At 33.9% G+C, this 22,107-nt stretch overlaps 3 protein-coding genes and 1 long non-coding RNA gene across 5 annotated transcripts; all 4 read right to left on the bottom strand.

Moving 5' to 3' along the window:
- Positions 1-1,755: 1,755 nt before the first annotated feature.
- On the bottom strand, positions 1,756-7,432 carry LOC135834368 (uncharacterized). Its single transcript, XR_010556658.1, has 4 exons — positions 6,890-7,432; positions 2,671-2,820; positions 2,316-2,438; positions 1,756-2,228 (listed from the first exon to the last, which is right to left on the bottom strand). It is a non-coding gene; the product is annotated as an uncharacterized LOC135834368 (long non-coding RNA).
- A 2,814-nt stretch (positions 7,433-10,246) lies between these two features.
- Positions 10,247-13,123, bottom strand: LOC135837586 (RCC1 and BTB domain-containing protein 1-like). The gene is made up of 11 exons (XM_065352910.1): positions 12,921-13,123; positions 12,629-12,830; positions 12,379-12,555; positions 12,091-12,290; positions 11,891-12,019; positions 11,602-11,807; positions 11,439-11,527; positions 11,124-11,356; positions 10,911-11,035; positions 10,735-10,838; positions 10,247-10,655 (listed from the first exon to the last, which is right to left on the bottom strand). The coding sequence occupies exons 2-11, from the start codon at positions 12,705-12,707 to the stop codon at positions 10,360-10,362; spliced, it is 1,638 nt and encodes a 545-aa protein (XP_065208982.1). The 5' UTR covers positions 12,708-12,830; positions 12,921-13,123; the 3' UTR covers positions 10,247-10,359.
- Positions 13,124-13,547: 424 nt separating this feature from the next.
- Positions 13,548-18,492, bottom strand: LOC135837588 (RCC1 and BTB domain-containing protein 1-like). The gene is made up of 12 exons (XM_065352913.1): positions 18,388-18,492; positions 18,237-18,254; positions 17,856-17,943; positions 17,619-17,789; positions 17,276-17,472; positions 17,053-17,181; positions 16,392-16,669; positions 16,229-16,311; positions 15,904-16,142; positions 15,679-15,803; positions 14,112-14,215; positions 13,548-14,034 (listed from the first exon to the last, which is right to left on the bottom strand). Exons 3-12 carry the CDS (start codon positions 17,932-17,934, stop codon positions 13,736-13,738), a joined length of 1,704 nt encoding a protein of 567 aa, XP_065208985.1. The 5' UTR covers positions 17,935-17,943; positions 18,237-18,254; positions 18,388-18,492; the 3' UTR covers positions 13,548-13,735.
- Positions 18,493-18,601: 109 nt separating this feature from the next.
- LOC135837587 (RCC1 and BTB domain-containing protein 1-like) lies at positions 18,602-21,955 on the bottom strand. Of its 2 annotated transcripts, none has more exons than XM_065352911.1 (12): positions 21,692-21,955; positions 21,504-21,604; positions 21,203-21,362; positions 20,984-21,124; positions 20,610-20,806; positions 20,405-20,533; positions 20,065-20,312; positions 19,886-19,974; positions 19,617-19,816; positions 19,405-19,529; positions 19,209-19,312; positions 18,602-19,121 (listed from the first exon to the last, which is right to left on the bottom strand). In XM_065352911.1, the coding sequence occupies exons 3-12, from the start codon at positions 21,279-21,281 to the stop codon at positions 18,829-18,831; spliced, it is 1,605 nt and encodes a 534-aa protein (XP_065208983.1). In that variant the 5' UTR covers positions 21,282-21,362; positions 21,504-21,604; positions 21,692-21,955; the 3' UTR covers positions 18,602-18,828. The 2 variants fall into 2 exon arrangements, with proteins under 2 accessions (XP_065208983.1, XP_065208984.1); XM_065352912.1 differs by having other exon boundaries at positions 21,504-21,581.
- Positions 21,956-22,107: the final 152 nt, after the last annotated feature.

Below are 22,107 nucleotides of genomic sequence, written 5' to 3'. Positions count from 1 at the left end.
CAATGTTGTACAACCATATTTCAATTTAATATGTACCTACCTAGGTACTTAACTAGGATCTAAGAATAGATAGGGCCGCTTTCTCAAACGCCAAGAAACAGGATAGGCATTACACAAAGCACATTACGAAAAAGTTATCATTCGTAATATCGTTTTTTAAAAAATAAATAAAAATATGATTCAAATTCTTAAAAAGTTGCAAAAATCCAAACACCATATAAAATTCATTTTGAATGCAAACCATTCATCAACAGCCAACTCCATTCTTTCCTAGAATATACAGATTTTAAACTTCCCTTGGACAGGAGACTTTACTTCCATTTTTATCACACTGACCTGCATTGACTTGCCCGAGCAGACCAAGCCTGGGCTGACCTTAAAATCAGACTTGCGGACTGATAAGTCAGCAATCTGAGCACATACAGAGACTGACTAGTCAGACTGTTTAGAACAGATGTAGACTGAGCAACCGGAATGGCCAACACCAGCAATAATTTCGGACTTGTGAGACTCGGACTCGTGAGGCCACACTCGGCGTCGTGAGACTCGGACTCGCAGAAAATGCCGATTTTCTCCAAAGTTAGACTCTGGACACTCATGAAGGGACTTTTTAAAGAATCTCTTCATCACTGGTGCAGCGATTCAAGGACGACAGACCCTCCGCAAACATGTCCGTGTGACCAGAAAATCCCTGCAGACTGCAGCCCCGAACAGATAGTCAACGCAGAGGCCCTGGGACAGCTTACAGACCTGGAAAAACACCGACAGAGTATACAGGTTGCCTCTCTGACATAATGCCAGATTTTCAAACAACTTGGAAGAAAATCGATCAAAAACAGTATGAAAACTTGGGAAAGAACCTGTTGACTTATTGCCATGATATGCTATCGAAAAAATTGTAATCATTTAAAACAATATTCTAACCCAAAACTCATCATTCCCAATCAAAATTTCAGAAATCATAATACAAAATGCAATGCTAGTGCAAACCAATTCTCAACTCCATACTTTCCCATTCGCTTTTTTTTGCCTCCCAACTTTGAAACGAAAGAAAATCTTACCATCAAATATTAACTAAAAGCTACACACCGATTCGGATGGAAATTGACAAATTAAAACAATTAACAAATCAACACCACAATTACAGACCTATGATATGTACTATTTTTAGTATTCGGCATATTGTAAGAAGCCACGAACTGACCTGATCATCAATTCGAGGATTGGTACAACTGGCTTTTGTACCAAAATTTGGCATCACAGAACCTGAAGATCTCTTTCCAAAATCCAACGAATAATCGCACAACGAGACAACGAATAAAATAGGTACCTAAATATGGAACATGAAAGGGTTAGGATCTAAACTTGCAAATGAAAGATTGGAAAGAGAGAACCTGGACTGAAGTGCGTAAGCAATATAGGTAAGTATATAAACTGAGAAAATGAAACAATTTCGACAAATTTTGAGGTTTATTTTCCAAGCGAAGCAAGAGAAATAATTCAAAATTGCAGAGAACCGTTCATTTTATCACTGACTCATTGCAGACTGCCAAATCCGATGAAGAGGCAATACAGCCAACTTCCAGAAATGGCACCAATTTTTCCCAGGCTAGCTTCATCAAAAAACTTTGAACTTCAACAAATTTTGAATTAAAATTGGAAAATTCTATTCCCCTTGTAAAATTTTAAAATATTGCCAGGGTACTGAAATTTTCTTGAAAAGTATTACCTCATAAAACTGACCATGCCATTTAGAAGATTTTGGTAATTTGGGGGAGGGAGCGTCATAAAATCTATCGTAGGTATATCTACAGCTCTAGAAATTCCTGCTTCATATCTAAAAAGGTGCTTTGATTTAAAAAAGAAAAAATTCAATTTTTGAATGAAATTTTTCAAAAACTTTGCATCAGTATAAAAATAACTTTTAAAAAATCAGAACATTTTGTAATGGGTAAAGGGTGTTAATTTTATCTACGAATTACGAAATGAAAGCACATACCCGCAAGTTCGAGTACAGAAAATTGTGAGAAAAAATCACTTACCAATGATCGTTAAATTTTTCTTAAAATAATTCTCGTAATTTTACCAATTATAAGCAGCCAAGCAGGTACTTGCAATAACTTTATAATCACTCGTACTCGCAAATGTATGGAATTTGTACGTTCAAGTATGGATTTGAATTTCAAAATAATTCTTCGTAAATTTGGTGGACTCAGTACGATACAAATCTACAACAGGGACAAAAGGAGATTTATTACATAGTGTGTACGTACACATTATGAGAATAAAAGTATACGTATCAACAATTTGTTTACCTTGACCAGTAATATCTTGAGATTTTCAATAGTTCACAATAAGTGTTTGAATTTTCCAGAACTTCAGGTACGTATGATGATCAGAACTTCATCTAGAAAACATCAAGAAGTGGAAAGCAGTACCTAAAAAATAAGAAGAAAACCAAAAATTGAATACATTTCATGCTAAACAAACTCGTGCACATAAATGTACAATAACCATGCAGGCCTACACCCCATGCAACAAATCGAGACAAATCCGATCATTTTTTTTCATAAAAATGTAAAAAAAAACATCTACAATGATGAATTAATTATGATTGAAATATAAAACGTTATCATTTCATGTCTGCTAAATTTAAAGATAGGTACGCACCTGTTTGATTCGCTGATCCGAGCTAACTAAGTGGAAAACAATTCGATTGGATTCGTACAGGTTAACCAGCGTTTTTATTTACTTCGTGGCATTTCTGCAGTGTTTTCTGTCCTCGAAGACTCAAAAAATCAGGGCGGCGTGAGAATTTACCTGTCAATTGAAACAAATGATCAATTATTACTCACATCACATCGGTTCACTTAAAAAAATCTATATCATTTCATTTTGAAAAACTAAGTCTAGAAGTCCTCCTTAAACAGCTTTTTTGAGATTTTTTAATTTTTAAAAATTCGTCAACAATTCAAAAATGAACTTAAGCTCCTGAAATTCTGATTATGAAGGCTCAAGGATGTGCTCTATCGATTTAGCTTGATTTCGTTTAAATTGAAGGCTGCCATTTTAATAACATTCGTTCCCTCGCAAGAACTATTTAAACGTAAAATATGTAGCCTATACATATGTAGAAGCAGATAGAAAATGAATCCATGTCCGCTCATGTCATTGATTTCTAAACAGGTGAAAATGCAATAGGCAACAATTTAGCACGTTGATCTTTTAATCAACAAGGTTAAAAAGGTGACGAAAAATTCAATAGAAGTTCAATCTATCCTCAAGAAAATAATATCTTCTATAAAAATAAAAATCATGTGAAATTGTATGTACCTACTTGTTTAGTTGCCTAACCAGTTTGCCGTAAATACTTACACGAGTCATTTGAAAACAGGTGTAAAATAAATAGCACACAGTTTGTCGTGAATACGAGTACTGTACATAGCAGCTTGACTAGACTTTGCGGAAAGGTAGAAGGGTATGACGAATACGGATTCTAGGAAACTAAACATTTAAAACATATGTAATAAAAACGATCGCGCATCATCGTTGTCGAAAATGTTACCGGTAAAAGTATCAAACAGGCGCGGACTGGGTGGGTTGGAGGCCCCTGGCAAAGGCACCGAATCGGGCCCTCAAACTTTAACCCCCTCCTTCAAATATTCCTCTTACTGTTTTTTCTCAGTTGTTTTTTGACATTTTTTATTCGCTTTTGCGAAAACGAGTCGATCTGACAAGAAAAAAACTGGATTTTTTTTGGGGAGGAGGGTAGTGGACTGGAGTGAGGAAAGGGAGGGGGGTGTCTGACTCAAAATTTACCGACTGATATGAGAAAAAAAATGTCAATTTATCCGAATGATATGAAAAGTTTTTAAGATGAGATACAAATAAAAGACGTAATGAGTGTAATGACAATATTCTACCAATTGATATAAAACTCACATTAAGTTTGGTTCATGAAAAAAATGTTATTTTCATTTTTGAGTTTTATGGAAGTTTCAAACTGGGATTTTTCAAGTTTAGGGATAAAAATTGACCCTAGCGCAGCAAGGACAAAAATTTTCAAAAATTTGGTTTTCGAAAGGTAAAAGCATTGTTTTCAAACTAGTAGAATTTGAATGACGAGTTATAAAAAATTTGAATTTTGAAAATGAAAAGTAAACAGACCCGAGTTGAAAAGTTATTGAACTGTTTCAAAACTTTCTGATGAAAAATCGAGACTTTTTGACAATTTTTTGTCAGCAAAGTACCTAAGATTTAGGCAATTTCTGACAAAAAAGGCAATTCTTGGAAAAGTAAAACGAGACTGACAATTTTAACAAAATAAGGAATGGTTTTCTGACAGTTTTTGGCAAAAAAGCAAGACATTTAATCCACCAAAAATACTTTTTAAAAAACAAAATTACCACCAACAAAAAAAAACTTACAAAAAAACAAACAGAATAGTTAAAAAAAATCTAATGGGTAATTTTATTGAAAAAATTCGGTGGTTAGGTATGTTGTCATTTTGCCGATATAAATGTAATTTTTGCGACAAAATCAAGATTTTGATCTTTTGATGCGCTGAGCTCAATCGATGGTATACCTATAAAAATTTTTTAAAAAGGAGCAATTCTGTTGAAAAAACATAAATTGTAGATGTTATTAATTCGCATTGTTCTGGTTTGAGTAATATTTTTGTAATTTTTCGGTTCAATCACTCTATTTTCTGAAGTTTGTAAAGAGCATGTTGAATGGCCCGAGTGAAGCGAGGGCGAAAGCTTTGGAAAATTTACAATTCAAACAATAGAATAAGGCAGAAAAAAAAATCACCAGAAAACCCAGAACTTTTCGTTTTTAATCAAAATCTAAAAATGAAACTCTATAGAAACTTGTTTAATTTCAGCAAAAAGCAGGACATTTTGGGAAATTACCGCTAAAACAGTTCTTTCCCAATTTTTGACAAAAATTTAAACTACTTAATATTTTACAACTTTTTGGTTGAAAAAAAAACGGTTTTTTTTGACAATTTTGGGTCAAAAATTGAGAACATTCGCGATTTCTTGCAATAAATACCAGACTTTTGACAATTTCAGCAAATAAAAGCAATTTCTGGCGAAAAAACGACACATTTGAACTACCTAATTATTGGAAAATAGTGAGAGTTTTTAGATGCAAAAAACCACACAATCTTTAGCAATTTTTAGCAAGAAAAAAGAAAATTCTTGACGATTCAGGCTAAAAGAGAGACTTTTTGCTACTTTTGGTTTTGACAGAAAACGAAATTTCGACAATAATTTCAGTAAAAGGCAGGGCTTCTCAGCCATTTTTATATAGCAAAAAAGCAAAACATTTTAGCAAATTTGCGAAAAAGCGAGATTTTTCAATGATACCTAGACCTACTCATAACTCATAATTTGACAAAATGCAAGACTTCAACAAGTTTTGTAAAAAACAAGACTTTTTGGGAATTTGGCAATTTTTGACAAAAAAGGGACCTGCAAAAAAACTGCCTGATCAAAGCGAAAGTAAATTTTTTCATCACGTAGGTATGAGAAAAGGAAAAATCTGTTTGAAGTAAGCCTTCACAAAATTCCCCCTCCCTGACTTTTTGAGTAAAAAGTGCTGCGTAAATTCCAAGATTTCCTAATTTTTCCCTGACTTTACCAGACCGACCGAATTCTCTGGCTTTTCCCAGGTTTCCCAGGCTTGTGGACCACCCATGTATATCATATTCACTATCAAAGTTGTGCAAATTGCAAAATTTGAAGCAAATCGGTTCATTTGTGGTGGCTGTAGTCTTGTCGACGGAAATTAAAACATGAAAATTCGTGAATATTTCCATTTTTCACCCTCAACTACCTACTATAAAAACGAAAAATGTTTGCTGTACCATGAAAAAGGGTCATCAGCATCACATTTAATGCCACTGTGCAAAATTTCAAGCAAATCGGTTCGTTTGGAGAAGCTATAGCCTTGCCAATGGAAAATTTCATGAATTTTCATGCTGAAATTTTCGTTGACATAAGGCTACAGGCTCTCCTAATGAACCGATTTGTTCAAGATTTTGCACAGTGATAGCGAATATGATGTAGATGACCCTTTTTTTACGATACAACGAAAAATTTTCATTTTGAGGGTGTTCTAGGGGGGAAAGAAATTTTTGAAATTGGAAAAAAGGGGTGCAAAAATAATTTTTTTTTTGAAAACTAACGTTATTATTTCGAAATAACTCGTCAATTTACCACACCAGTGTACAAAACTTATGATGCACGATTACGTCGTCAAATGGGTTAAATGGGTAAGTAAAATACACCGAAACTCCGAACGATTAGCAAAGAAAGTACATCAATGAACATAGAAAATTTCGCAGATAGACAATAAGGAGAGAGTTTTTTCTTTTCCAAAGACAGGAACGTGAATGTTGAACATTTACATAAGTAGATACGTGAATTTTGAATCAAAAAACAACACCAGATCAGAAAAGAAACATTGAAATTAGCTTAATAAACGAGAGAACACGAAAAAATTTACTCTGGGAATATTAGGTATACGATTTCATCGTTAGACATAGACATAGGTACCGGAAAATCGAACGATTGATGAGAAAGGCACAGTACAGTAACGAACTATTAATCATTTACGTCAATTTTAAATCAAGAAATTGCACAAGATTAGAAAAAAATAACCGTTAGAATGTTAAACCTAGGTAGATCGAAAACGAGAAAACGCCAAGAATGAAGAAAAATCATTCAAGTAGGAACGCGAACGTACGATTTCGTCGCTTAAACGACGCCGGAAATGAAAACACGAGCCACACGAACGACATTCAAGCATCATAGGTAGAGGTACCATTAACAGATATTTAAACCACATTCACGTATTAATTAAAATACATATAAGTACTCACCGAGAAATCTGAGTAAACAGAGAACTTATTGAAAACTGCAACAAAATGGCAGACCGTTGGACACCAGACAACACGTAAGCAAAAAGCACTTTGACCGTTAAAATACGAGTCGAACACCACTTGATCCAAAAAAACAATCGACGAATTAAAATTTACTCAATTTACTGAAAACTAACAAACGCGAAAATAATACATAATATTAAAGAAACACGGTGACGATACATCACAATACACGAAAGCACAATAATTTCCAAAAACTAAAAAAACCGTTAGGCCTAGGTAGTAGGTAAGTACATTCCGAGACGAAAGAGTTGATCGACCGTTACACCCACTCAAGGGCACATACGAATAACTAACGAACTTTTTACATCAAATTATTACTTACTTAACCGAAATGTACGAAAAATAAAACACATCGCCATAATTATTCGCATTCGGAGTAAAAATACTTCATTAACCGTTAACGAACAAAAGAAAACTAGTCTAGTCACAACTTGAATGGACGTAAAAGCTCAACTCGCGTACGTTACTGGAATGCGTCGCGCCGAGCCGCCGACCGCGGGGTGCTACAGGGTGCTACGAAAGTCTAAGCGAACGTGCGTGCGACGGAGGGGGTGGTAAAGTACGTAAACAAAAATTCAAAACAAAACAAAAACAATCTGTTCGTTTTTTATCTAGAAAATACCTAGAAATTGAAAATTGATTATGATTTATGAATGAATTTCAAATTATATGGGATGTATTATGCTTTTTCAGCTTCTGAAATTAATGACGAAGATATTCATAGCTAATTTTTTAACGTGAACGAAGTAATGAATTAAATACTCTAGCTTTATCAACATTAGTAAAATAAAGATGTTGCAGACTCTCGAATGAGACAATCATCATTGATTTTCATTGTTCGTTTTTCACGATACATAAATATTTCAATTAAGGTACCTAAATAGACGACCAAGATTGAGATTGAGATTCGAGATTGACAAAATAATGAATGATTCAACGATCAACGTGAGTAGGTAATTAGCTTATATAAGCAAATCTTCAATCTTACAAACGAAAGTTTTAATTTTTGTACATAGGTAGATATTCTTCGCCGATCGTATCAAACTTCGCACAGTACCTCTATGGCAAATTGGCAATAATCACCTATCTAGGCTAGTACAGATTCTTCGATGCATTTATCAAAACATTTTCACTAAACTTACTCTTGAATTTTACCAAACGAATATCCATCGATGGTTCATTGATCTGCTTGAAAGATACAAACTTGTCTACTGTTTCTTGCTCACAACTTCGTCATTGTGCATCGAATAATTGACGGAAATGATTCTATAATAGTTCCACAATTCACTTTATCGCTCCCTATTTCGTCATATAAGTATAAGTAGAACATATATCTTCTCAAACAACAGCAGCAGAAGAATTCATAACTTCCATCTAACATTTCTACATACTTATGTACTTTTATCGTCAGTAAGAATGAGTTAGATACTGCAGTTAGCAATCTTTTCGGGTGTTGATTCATGAAACACTTACACGTAAAAAATTATTCAGTTCATTTAGGTACTATATGTATAATCAATTTCGTTAAAATGATATTATAAAAAGAGGCTTATTGGAATAGGTATAATATGGAAAATATTCATATTCGTTGAGAAAAAAAAAATCTTCAAAACGACCTGTAAATTAAACCCAGGCCTAATGAATTTTGGGTTTATAAGTACCCAAATGAACTAGACACTGTGGACATTCATGACGAAAATTCTTCGTAGATTTCCAACAACAAGACATGATAGCGCAGCAAAAACACAAACAAGGACACCAGCACAAAATCCTCTTGAATCTATCCCATGTTTCCTCGGTATTCTGACGGATAACCTTCGTAATGACCTCACTTCGACAGCAGGGACATACAAATCGCATAGGGGTATCTCCCAATTTGATCTGTACTATCACAGAAGGCGTATTAAATTGGATGGGCTGATTGACAACGTGTGACTGTTGCGGCGAATCTAACGGCTTAAGTGTTGATGGGAATGGATCAAATGGTATTTGCTGAGGGACTCCAAAACATTCCGGCGAAGGGACCGATTCCAGAGGTAGATACGTAGATGTGGATTTAGCCATTTTAGAATCTGAAAAAAAAAAATCGAATGATAGGTTGAGTAAATTGGGTAAAATTTCAACGAATTAACATTGACGATTCATAAACTGAATGATGAAGAAACAGTGATGTGCAATATTCAACATCAAGATCGTATATGAAATTGACAACATTTTAATTTTAAAAAAATCTGTCTACTGAATCAAATCATGCAGTAGATGAAGTAGGAATTGATATTTCACGCTTTTAACGATTAGGGAGAAGTCAATTATCATATTTACTAATTACTACCTACGAGTAGTAAGAAATGTAATTATGCACTTCTAATACAAATACAATATAATATTAGGTACCTATAGGTAAATAAGTCAGGTATACTTATACTCACTAAATTTGATCAGCAATAACCGCAGTTAAATGGATACTTCGACTCGTATCTACTTTAAAACTCAGAAGCCAGAACACGACAACAAATAAATGTAAAATGTAATGTCTAAATTTCTAATGTATAAGTTGACATTAATTTTCTTTTCGTTTACAACACAATATTTTCAAGTTACTTCTACTGGAGGCGAACGTTGAAACACTTATGGTGACTAAAATTGAGTTCTATTAATACGATTAATATTTGATCATTCACGAACCTCACGATAAGCATTTCCTATCCCATGCCTGTACAGAGTGTAAAAAAGCATACGTAGCGCAAAAATCACTATCGCGAGTTCGACTGGAATAAACCTAATTCAGCATTTTTATTGTTTAATCGAGTATTCGACTCGCATCATTTTCTTTAAACCAAGTATTATACTATTCCCGAAATTTGCAGACTAACCTACTTGATTATATGAGTTGGGTACATAAATTCACCGAAAATTAACGATATTATCTATCATCTTTTTACTAAGTATACGAGCTGTACTGCTTCCATCATTTTTTCTTGAAGATATCTCAAATGATGAAGAGATACATTTTTACTATACTTGAAATCACATTCTTTGAAACTTGAACTTTAATTCCAGTTTTCACTCTGAACATACCTAGGTACAACAATTTTCTAAATAAGTACTAAATATATCTTCTTTAGATCTCATTCTGTTCGACTCACGAGTCACTCTCATTTTAGGTACCTACACGTAAAATTATAAAATCATCACAGCGTTTAAAAATATGAAAAATTGATCTATATTACCTATAAAAGAAACATACGTATTTAAAATGAAAAACTACGCAACATAACTAAATTAAAAATCGAATTAAAAAAATTGAGCATCACAATAAAATAATAAGTATTCAAATCACAGAAAATAGGCGAATGTAGGTTAGGAAATAAACCTAAGTTACGCAGTCTTTAATAATTGAACTAACTTTAATTCTTAAAAATACGTTTCTTGCACACTTCCACGATTAATTCTTTCGCCATATTTGAATCCAACTTGGCAAATTCGTCTGAGATCACAACATCGGTTTCATTATCAGCGGTAAACTTTACGCAGGAGTCTTTCAATTGATCGAAGATGTTTTTCATCGTTGTTGTTTTACTCATCACAGCTACACGTTCGTATAACGATACTAGATTTTTAGCGGTAATATTGGACTGCACCAAATATGCGCAACGTTCGGCCAGCGATTTTGAATTATATTTGTTTGCCAAGTTGAGTAATTCTGCAAGAGGTAGAAAAAATTAAAACACGTTGAGTTGATTTAAACGTAGCTACTCTGATTTCATATTATAGAATCGTACCTATCATCTCGTTGAAGGATAATGTAGTGTCGAGTTGATCGGTATATAGGTATTTGAGGAACGCTTTGTAGACTTTAAAATCGCCGTCGTCAATTTCTAGAACACTGAACACGAATTTCAGTCATTTCATTTATGTAATTCGTAGTATGAAAAGTAAACCAAAGCACAAAACTTACCACGGTTTCTCATCCGGCCACTGTTTCTGAAACACTTCCGCAAAATGTCCACATCTTAGGGATAACACCGATCTATGAACTGGGATCGTTTTACCTTCGACGACGATAAATAAATCACAGAATTTCTAAAGAAAAAAACATTATATCAAATTAACACAAAAAATATGAAGCAGGAAATCCGTATAGCTGAACAAAAAATTATAAAATCTTTACCGGATCATCGAATGCTTCTTTGAACGTATCAATGAATAAATTCTGCGCTTCTGTCATCGTGTATTTATCCTGTTTAGTTTGAGGTCCAGCTATATTGAAGTTGTTCATTGGTTCAAGAGGAGAAAATTCGCGAACATTCACCATTTCATAAGTTACCAACGGCATTGAATAATGCAAAAAAACTTCATGAAGGGATCTGAACGGTGTAAGCATGGGTTTCAAAATGGAAGCACCTAAAAATACGAAAAAATCAATTAATACTGAACATGAAATGAATACGTTTATTTTGAAAGTAATAAAATTTCAATTTTTTACCTCGGCCTTTGCCCCACATATACACCTTGCCACTTTCAGTCAACGCAGCCCTTAGAGAACAAAACCGACTCGCAGCAATATCAATAATCCTACGGAAGAAAAATAGTCAACATTATAGGCATTTCACAATCGTATTTCAAGTACAAAATCATTCGAAACGAACTTTTCGCCAAACGTTGAATTGTGGTCGGATTTATAAAGTCTTAACTTCTCGTCCGTCATAGAGCGGCTAATCACAAATAAATGACCATATTCATCCAGAGCATATGGTCCGGTAATCACTTTTTTAATTTTACCATGATCCGCAGTTTCAAAACTCATTACTTCGCAAACGAGAGGATCATTGATATTGACTTCTACTCTCATTACCTGAAAAATTGCATTTCACGAATAAATAGCCTCATATTTGATAAAATAATGTATGAGGTTACTTTGAAAAGAAATATAATTACTTTTCCATTCTCCAACAATGAAACATAACTGTCCTCAGCCACATGAAGTATATTTAATGGTTTCGCATCTGCTACCGATGAAGTATTGATCAGATATCCTTTCAGAAGGCCAAATTCAAATACTCGAATCTATAATAATATTCGCGGATTAGATGAAATATTATGAACATTTTTTTTTAAAAGTAGCCTTATATTTATACCTTTCCATTATCACATAAAGCTAAGCATTGTCCTCGTGGTCCCATTGCCATGTCAATTACTCGCAATCCTTGAAGTTCGGATACTTTCTGAGGTAAAACGTATTGGGAAGGAGCTGCGTTGTAATTGCGACGATATCCATACCCGAAAACTTCGCCTTCCTCGGTACAAATGAAAACTTGACTGATACCAAATACAAATTCTGAAGAACGATGAAATAAGTATTCGATAAATGACTGAATAGCTCAAGTATAGTTTTCAAAACGTGTAGTAAGATGTAAATAAATTACTTTTAATTTTTTTGCCATTCAATAAACAAAGCAGCATCGGTTCATGAACATTTGTCTTCGTGCCAGAGTCCGCTAACGTAGAATCATTTCGGCAACGCTCGATAATATCCCCCGCCGCATATATATCACGATTCTTCATGACAAACAGAGCGTTTCCCAGATCAGCAACATTGTTCCCTTAAATAAAGAATATTACATTAAGCAGGTATTTTAGGAAAAAAATAGAATGTGGTGGTTCAAAATATCTTACTCCAAACGGCGAAAGTATCAATTCGTTGAATGAAATCATCACTGAATTCCCAATCGCAAAGGTATTTTCGAATATCCATAATGTTCAGCTAAGAAAATCGAACCTACGATTGAACATGAGATATTTTTGTTCAATTCTGAGACGGCTTAGCTATGACCTTATTTGATTTTATGTGTTTTCTATCGGTGTCTGAATGAAAAACCTGGCAAAGAAATGAAGTAAGAATAACACGTGATTGGAGATTGCAAATAGATTGCAAACAGCAAAAAAATGAGTGAAATATATTACTTACTTTTCTACAGGAAAATGATAGTTATCAGAAACGACTGATCTGAGATGGATAGATCCAGCAAAAGAGTCTTCACAAGAGTATATATTTCCAACGTCTTTAATATAATTAATTTAATAATACACGAGGTACATTACCAAGCACAAATGCCGAAAAAAATGGTAAAATTTATGTTTTTTCTAAAAAATGATAACAGTGATAACAGGTGGTTTTTTTTCGGGGATTCCCAAAGTACGCGTACCTATGCAAGGAATCGGTGAATCACATTCAATAATTTCAATGAACATATTCAATTAATTCAATGATTCACTCTCACTCACTGTACGTGTACACGTTTAAACACGTATTTAAATTGAGCAATTTACAATTATTTATGACTCTGACAGTGACACCCTTCAAAAATTGAAAAAAATGAAACCCAATTTTCACTCTGAAGTCTGAACAGTGAACATAACTACAACAATTTTTTCAACGTTAGGTAAATATCTCTTCGCAGGGCAGATTTTCATTCTAGTTTTTATTTTCTCTTCGTCATTCTTGATTCTCAGCGATTTTTCTGCTCAACTCACGATCTCACGAGTCACTCTCATTTTAGACACAAAATATTATATAAGTAGGTAATCATCACAATTTAAAAATGAGAAATTAATTTTTATTACAAAAGAAACATATTTCAAACAAAACGCCACGCAACGTAACAAATTAAAAATAGAATAAAAACATTGAGCATTATAAAAATAATATCACTTACATCACAGAAAAATGATAAGTAAGCTTGGAAAAGACGTAGATATACTACTTCTAATCGGTGGCACATTTCAATTCTTAGAATTGGATTTGTATTTAAAAACTTCAACAATAAATTCTTTAGCCATTTCTCCATTTAGCTTAGCAAATTCGTCTGATAAAACGATCGCCGTATCATTGTCCACGGTAAACTTCACGCAGAATTTTTGCAATTGATCAAAAACATTTTTCATCTTTGTTGCTTTACTCATCACATGCACACGTTCGTACAGAGAAACAACATTCTCAGCGGTAATATCGGATTGTATGAGTCGTACGCAACACTCGGCCAACTGTTCTACATTATATTTATTGGCCAAGTTGAGTAATTCTGCGGGATATAAATGAACATTAGAACATGACAGAAAGTTTGCTTAAAAGAGGGCGATTCAATTTGCTTTTCAGTACCTGTAATCTCGTTGAAGGATAACGTATCGTCGATTTCATCCGTATATAAGAATTTGAGCAAAGCTTTATAAACTTTGAAATCACCGTCTTCGATTTCTAAAACACTGTAAGTGAATTTCAGTATACGAAGCTGCCCAGAGCATAAGATAAAAAATATCCGCTGGATGGCAGTAGCCATAATTTTTCATCATCAAACAATACGTCCCTAATGAAAAAAAAAAAAAAAGGTCGAGAGCCATGCTAGCACGGGACAGATATCATGTTGGGTCCCATTTAGAGATGTGCAGTCTGAAAAGTGAAAAGTGAAAAGTACTTTTCTTTCAATGAAAAGTTGAAAAGAAAAGTTCCTACTTTTCATTGCACTTTTCAGTTTTCACTAAAAAAAAAAAGCGAGTGACCAATCAATTTACTCATCAGAGATCACTGACCACATTGATGAAGTCAAATATCAAGTTTCACTCTCTCCACTCCTCCACCTTCGCAATTCAGCACCTATTTTAGATATTTTTCACAACATTTTTACAAAACTGAAAAACCCAAAAATTTAGAGGCTCTAGAAAGGCTCAAAACTACCACTATTCGATTAATTAGGAGAAAAATAATGATTTTCTTTTTTTGTGTGTTTTAGATAGGCAAAAAATACATCAATTTGAAGCTCTTACAGAGAGCTTTAAAATGAGACGCACACAATTTACTTTTCACACTTTTCACAACTTTTCACACTTTTCAAAGAACTTTTCACTTTTCATTTCACCAAAATTACTTTTCTGAAAAGTGCACATCTCTAGTCCCATTCTAAAGCAGAAGGTATTTTTAGTTTTTTGAGGAGGGGGGTCGACTGAAAATTTGTCGAATGATGCAGTAAAAAAATATCAATTTTGCCAATTGATATACATTATACTTTACATTTAATGTAACTTATGAACATTTTTATTTTGGGGAGAGGGGGATTTTTGGAAGCCTCAAATGTGAAATTTCTTCATTTTAAAATGAGAAACAAATTGGTCCGAGAGAAGTGAGGGCGAGAGCTTCAAAAATTTTCATTTTGAGATGCCTAAAAACGAGGGTTTCTTTAATGCGAGTAGTTTATTTATTGGAATGATGTTTTTCTTAGGAAGTTAATTTTGAAAAAGATAAGAACAGGCTTGAGCAAAAACTTATGAAAATTTGTAGCCTATGTATTTCGAGAGGCATAAAAACGATGGTTTTTATGTGAGGATGAAGAGTTTATTTTTCGGCTTTAAAACTTGATTTTTTTTTTTAGAAATTTCCATTTTGACTTCGAAAAAAAAAGAATACAAGCCAGAGCGAAGCGAGGGCAAAAGTTTTCGAAAATTTGTGTTTCAATAAGTGAAAAATAATGTTTTTCTTTCATCCTCTTATCCGAAATTTTGCCGAATTGTCGAATGAAATTTAGCGATTGTGCCCTCAGGCACAATTGTAGTTCACTGGGTGGCAGTAAGCCATCACTGAGTGGCACTGGTGCCACCTAGTTTATATGTTATTTTATGCACTGAAGCTGCCTATAAAAATACATATACTGTATCAATATGTAAAACATATTCACCTTGGATTTTCAATCGGCAAACTTTTTTGAAAAATTTCCGCAAAATGTTCACATCGTAGGGATAATATTGATCTATGGACTGGAATCGTTTTACCTTCCACTACGATGAATAAGTCGCAGAATTTCTAAGAACGAAAAAATTATTATTGGATATGTCAAAGTATGGAAATCAAAATTACTGAATTAAAAAAATTGGGCAGGTACTTATTGGTTTGCATAACTCACCGGATCGTCAAATGCTTTTTTGAAAGCATCAATCAGTACATTTTGGGCATCTGAGAGCGGACGTTCAATTTGCTTGATTTTAGAGGTAGCAATGTCAAGGGTTTTCACTGAGTTAGAAGTTACGGATGATAATTCGTGAACGGTGATTGGTTTATAAGTTGTCAAATACGTTCCATAATAAAAGAAAACTTCATGAAACGATTCTAACGGCGTTAGCTTAGGTATAAAAATGGATTCGCCTGAAAGCATCAACATTTTAATTGGTATCAGTTTTAATCTGTATGTAATTGAAACGATATGAAGTCTAGAATTTCTGATTTCTTACATCGGCCGAAACCCCACATGTATACTTTACCGCTTACCGTCAACGCAGCTGATAGGCCACCACTGACAGCAATGTCGATGATTCTGCGAGGAGAAAAACACGATAACATGAGAATTTTACCTTTTACCATCGAATTTCGATTACAGAATCACTCGTGACTTACTTTTCAGTAAAAAATGAATTGCGTTCAAATTTGTCTCCATGGTACTTTTCATCTTTATCAAGTCCAAGTCGCCCACAAGAATTGCTACCAGCCACAAATAAACGGCCATATTCATCCAGAGCTAGCACATGTGAACTGCTGCAAGCTATTTTTTCAATTTTACCATGATCGATAGCTTTTTGAAAACCTATAACTTCGGCGTGATTCCTCATGTTGTTCTCAAAAACACCACTAAGCGGGCAATATTCATTATCGTGTTCGTAAATCAGCTTCATCACCTGAAAGATACAGTTACAAAACCTGATGCATGCATCAAATAACTGTACATTTTCTAAAAGTAGGGAATTTCTCGATCCATACGTCTAATAAAACACTAAGGGTCCATAATTTGAACAAGCGGAGGTAGATACAAGGCACCAAAAAAATCAATTCTGTAAAATATTCAAAAGCAATCATGGCTCTTTTCAATTTTGAAATTTTTCAAACCCTCGCCCTAAAATCATTGTAAGACGATGATTTCATTTGAATGGTGTAAGGTGTAACCATTCGTCGAGATAAGTAGACAAATTCGGTGACAATATTAACGAGAATTTAGCAATTCATGAAAATGAAAATGACAATAAATAAATGCATTATTTGAAAAAATAATGATAATAATTACTCTTCCATTCTCCATTAATGAAATGTAACAGTCTTCTGACGTATAAAATATGTTCAATGGTTTTGCATAATGTGTAACATTAATATTCACCAGGCGTCTGATTAGCACACCAAATTTGAATGAATACAGCTGTAAACAATGGCAATAAAATATTCACAAATGATCGTTTAAAAAATAAAATACTTTTGTGTTGACACATTTTTTTAGATGTACCCCATTTTACCTCTCCATTATCACATAAAGCCAAACTTTCTCCTCTTCCTATGGCGATGTCAATCACACACAATCCTTGCAGCTGGGAAACTTTCTCAGGAAAAACATATTTAGAAGGAATTTTATCGTGACCATAACGATATCCATAACCGAACACATCTCCCTCCTCAGTACAAATGAAAACCTCACCAATTCCGATTATAAATTCTGAAAAATGAATAATAAACAGATACCTTACCTAATACATGGCCAAAATTACATTCAATATTTTCAATAATTGTGTAAGTTTTATACTGTTACACTTTCTTTTAAAGAAATGGATGGCAAAATGAAAATAATGAATTATACGATACTTTTGATTCGTTTGCCACACAACGCAGATAGCTTCACTGGTTCATAAACGTCTACGTTTGGGTTGGAAATGTTTATTGATGCCTCTTCACAGCAGAGTTCTATGATATCCCCACCAGCATAAACTTCATGGGTTTTTGTGACGAAAATCGCATCCCTAGCATAACCATTTCCTGCAAAATTCTCGATGATATTACACAATGTCGATCACAAAATCGTACAAAATTTACTCAACTTACTCCACACGGCGAAAGTTTCGATTCGTTCAATGAAATCATCGCTTAAATTCCATTCGCAAAGGTACTTATGGATATCCATTTGTATACACTAGATAATCAATCGAATTAATTAACGAAGCTTATCATGTAACACCTCGACAATGTACAACACAGAACAGCCCAATACAATGCAATCACGAGCAAAACTGTAAAAAATTCAACATAGGATACAAAATTTTCAACCACACAGACAGCTTCAGAAATTGATGATTTTAAATAAGTCAAATGAATATCTATTTTAGTTTCTCTGTCATGTATGTATTCATGAACAAGATATGCTGAAGAAAATATCAACAGAAATAAATATTAGCAATGATAAATCTGATAAAATACTGACCTTACACCTTTCACTTCATTCCACTGCGACGAGTAAATTGAACATTTTATGAATCGACGTGAATGATGAGATGAAATTTTGCATAAGACAGTAGATGGATTATGAGCAACGTAGACAGTCAGGAATTTTTTTTCATAACATGACATACATAAATACCTGATATAAACCTGATGCTGACGCCGGAAAATTGTGATTGTGAACTTGTGAATTTTGATCTTGATCCCTTTCGGTTCCAAAGTATGCGCACCTCTGCAGGAATCGTCAAATCGTGAATCACAATTCATTCAATGAACTTATGATTCACTCATTCAATTTACAACATTACATTTCATTACAAGTTTGAACACGTAAATTAAATTTACGATCATCATTTGAAAAAATGAAAATCAACTTTTATTACGAAAGAAACATAATCGAAATGAAAACAACTCAACGTAGTAACTAAATTAAACATAAAATTAACAAAACTGAGCATAGTAAAACACGTTTCTAAAAAATCACATTAAAAACGAACACAGCTGACAGCACTGAGCACACGCAGGTTTAGAAACAGACCTAGGTAAGGTATCTACTTCGTAATAAGACTTCGAATACATTTCAATTCTTACATCTACTTTTGCAAACATCTATGATTAACTCTCTCGCCATATCTGAATCCATCTTAGCGAATTCGTCAGATATTACAACTATATTTTCATGGTCTGCAGTAAATCTTACGCAGGAATCCTTTAATTGATCGAAAATTTTCTTCATCGTGGTGTCTTTGATCATCACAGTGGCACGTACGTATAATAAAATAACACTTTCGACGGTAATATTGGACTGAATCAATAGTACACAACGTTCGGCCAACTGTTCTGAATGATATTTATTCGCCAAGTTGAGCAATTCTGTAAAATAAACAAACATTAGAACAAGTAGAAAAAGGTCCTCTGAACAAGGACACCGGATAGGTAAAATGTCCTGCTTCTTCATACCTAAAATGTCGTTGAAGGATAACGAAGTGTCAATTTGGTCCGTATATAGGTACTCAAGGAAAGCTTTATACACTTTGAAATCACCGTCTTTAATTTCTACAATACTGTAACAATAATTTCAATTATATTTTCATTGTTCGTTGTCCAAGTATCTCAATTTCAGAAATTACAATGTAATAAATAGGTATCTACTCACATCGGTTTCTCTTCGGGCCAATCTTTCTGAAATACTTCCACGAAATGTTTACATCTCAAGGCTAGAACTGATTTGTGGACTGGAATTGTATTACCTCCTACTTCTACGAATAAATCGCATAGTGTCTGAAGATTAAAAAATTATCCATGTTATTGAACAAACGTTGAATAGAAAAACTCAAGTATTACTGGTTCGAATTTCGAAAACCTCACCTGTTTATCAAATGCATTTTTGAACATATCAATAAAGAAATTCTGCTGATCATTCGTTCTCGTCCGGTTAGCATGACTCGGCTCAGAAAGCAATTCGTCAACGTTCATTAGTTTATAGGTCGACAATGGCATCGAATAATGAAGGAAAACTTCATGAAGGGTCTTGAATGGCGTAAGCGTAGGGTTTGAAATGGATGCACCTAAAACAATGAACATAACGATCGATACCAGTTTTAAAATGTATGAAGTTTTCAATCATTTAGTTTTACCTCGGCCTCTTCCCCACATATAAACGTTGCCTTTTTCAGTCAACACAGCTGTTAGAGAACAAAGACGACTACCAGCAACATCAACAATCCTATACAAAGGAAAACATAGCACTTATTATTTAATAAAATCGGTTACGTAACTCTCATCATTATTCTAAAATAGGTGGAGTGAAACAAACTTTTCGGGGAAACACGAATTGACTTGAAATTCTTGAAGTTTGAGCTCTCCTTGTACATCGTAGCTTATCACAAATAACAGACCATATTCATCCAGAACATATTGTATATGTGGAAATCCAGGAATGATTTTTTTAATTTTACCGGCATCAGCTTTTGGATAATTCATCACTTCGCAAGTATTTTTCTTGAATTTCTTGGCACTCGGGTTAGGTAAAAAATCATCGATACTGGTATCTATCTTCATCATCTGTAACAGTTAATTTCACTTGTATGCAAACTTATATCTATATTGTACCTAAACTATGGTTGAAATTCACCACATATGCAGTTACGTTTTACCTTCCCATTCTCCAATAATGAAACATAAATATGGCCGGTTACATTAAATATATTCAACGGTTTCGTATCTGCTGCGGGTGAAGTGTCCACTAGATATTTTAGTGGAACGGCGAAATCGAATACTTCAATCTATAATAAATAGATAGGCAATGTTAGCAAATGAAACATAATATATATTTTTTTTAGATCAGTCTACTAGGTATACCTTTCCATCATCACGTAAAGCTAGACAGTTTGACTGTGGTCCAATTGCGATATCCACTATACGCAAACCCTCCAGGGAGGATACTTTCTGAGGCATATTCATGATAAAAATTTTATTACGAGAGAACCACGATCCATAACCAAAAACTTCACCTTCCTCAGTACAAACAAGAACTCTAGTATCTTCGGCAACAAATTCTGAAAGATTATAAAATTACTACGTATAGTATACCTATCTAATAAATTACCAAGTACATATAATCCAATAATTCGCAAGTAGCTCAACATCTATGACTGTAACACTTCATTTTCACGACGTACTAATGTATACCTAGTCAAGCTCAAGATATGAATAAAATGATGAACTATACGTACTTTTGATTCTTCTGCCACATAATGAAGGAAGAAGCACCGGTTTGTTAGTGTTTTTTGAGCTTGAGCTTACTCCTGCCGCATAAACGTCTAGATTTTTCATCACGAAGAAAGCATTCCCAAACTCAGGGGTATTACAGCCTCCTTGAAGCAAAATTATCAACGATATTAAACCGAAACATGAAACACTCTACGAATAAATGCCAAGTTAAAGTGTCTCACTCCAAACAGCGAATCTGTCAATCTCGTCGATGAAGTCTTCATCGAGTTCCCAATCGCACAGGTATTTCCGAATATCCATTTTCAGTTGTCAGCTACAAAAATCAAGGCAGTTCGATGCTGAAGCAGTGATAGAACAAATAAGCAACCCAACAGAGATTTCCTGAAACATGATTCAGATTTCAGAATAAGTCAAGACCATCTCGTGTTTCTCTATCTGTATCAATCTCAGTACAGGTAGTTATTTCAGCAATACATCGGTAGGTATGTTAATAATGATGAATCAAAAGAACGGGCTACTAACCTTTCACTGCATCATCATCTTATTCTGGAATGGCACATCTAGCTATGATCTTTACAGGTTGAGCGTTGAACGCCTGCTCTATCGGCAAGAACCAACAAAATCTATTAACGAGATGAAGTAAGATTGGATTACAGACTTGATGAAGATAAGATCCAAAACAGATTTAGAACAATGAAAATGTAATTTACCTATTGCTGTTTTGCAAATGAAACTCTGATGGCAGATACGACTGATGGGAGGTTCCAGGAATCCTTATCAGTTCAGGGGGAAAAGCTTGATGTTTTCAACTACAGATGATTTAATTAATTACCCATCGGTATTTACTTTCAAGGCGTTAATTAATTTAAAACATTTATGAAGAAACTGAAACTTGAAAGTTCAACGCGAGAGACGCGGGAAATGGTCTAATGGTCTGCTTTGAAAATTTTTCAAATATTTCAAAAAATAGTGATAACCAAAGTGATAATAAATAGCCCTACAAAAGCGCTCTCTGGTGTTGCACTTGACTTACTCAATTTTCAGACTTTTTTTTATAAATAAAAAAATATTAAAAAAAAATTAAATCTAATTTTCAGTATCAATCAAGCAGGCACAAAAATCAAAT

The sequence above is a fragment of the Planococcus citri genome, chromosome 2, assembly GCF_950023065.1.
Source record: "Planococcus citri chromosome 2, ihPlaCitr1.1, whole genome shotgun sequence".
Taxonomy (NCBI): Eukaryota; Metazoa; Arthropoda; class Insecta; order Hemiptera; family Pseudococcidae; genus Planococcus; species Planococcus citri.
The sequence above is the reverse complement of the archived record's forward strand: the minus strand, read 5'-3'. Positions and strand labels throughout refer to the sequence as shown.

Bases quoted from the DNA above. Each gene is read 5' to 3' on its own strand.
- LOC135837586 (XM_065352910.1), bottom strand. From the start codon at position 12,707: ATGGATATTCGAAAATACCTTTGCGATTGGGAATTCAGTGATGATTTC. The intron at 12,020-12,090 runs GTATAAATATAA...ATATTATTATAG, and splicing joins CTTTATGTGATAATGGAAAG to ATTCGAGTATTTGAATTTGG. The intron at 11,808-11,890 runs GTAATTATATTT...GCAATTTTTCAG, and splicing joins CATTGTTGGAGAATGGAAAA to GTAATGAGAGTAGAAGTCAA.
- LOC135837588 (XM_065352913.1), bottom strand. From the start codon at position 17,934: ATGGATATCCATAAGTACCTTTGCGAATGGAATTTAAGCGATGATTTC. The intron at 17,182-17,275 runs GTAAAATGGGGT...CATTGTTTACAG, and splicing joins CTTTATGTGATAATGGAGAG to CTGTATTCATTCAAATTTGG. The intron at 16,143-16,228 runs GTAAGAAATCAG...TGATGCTTTCAG, and splicing joins CATGTGGGGTTTCGGCCGAT to GCGAATCCATTTTTATACCT.
- LOC135837587 (XM_065352911.1), bottom strand. From the start codon at position 21,281: ATGGATATTCGGAAATACCTGTGCGATTGGGAACTCGATGAAGACTTC. The intron at 20,313-20,404 runs GTAAAACGTAAC...TAACTGTTACAG, and splicing joins CATTATTGGAGAATGGGAAG to ATGATGAAGATAGATACCAG. The intron at 19,817-19,885 runs GTAAAACTAAAT...TCATTGTTTTAG, and splicing joins TATGTGGGGAAGAGGCCGAG to GTGCATCCATTTCAAACCCT.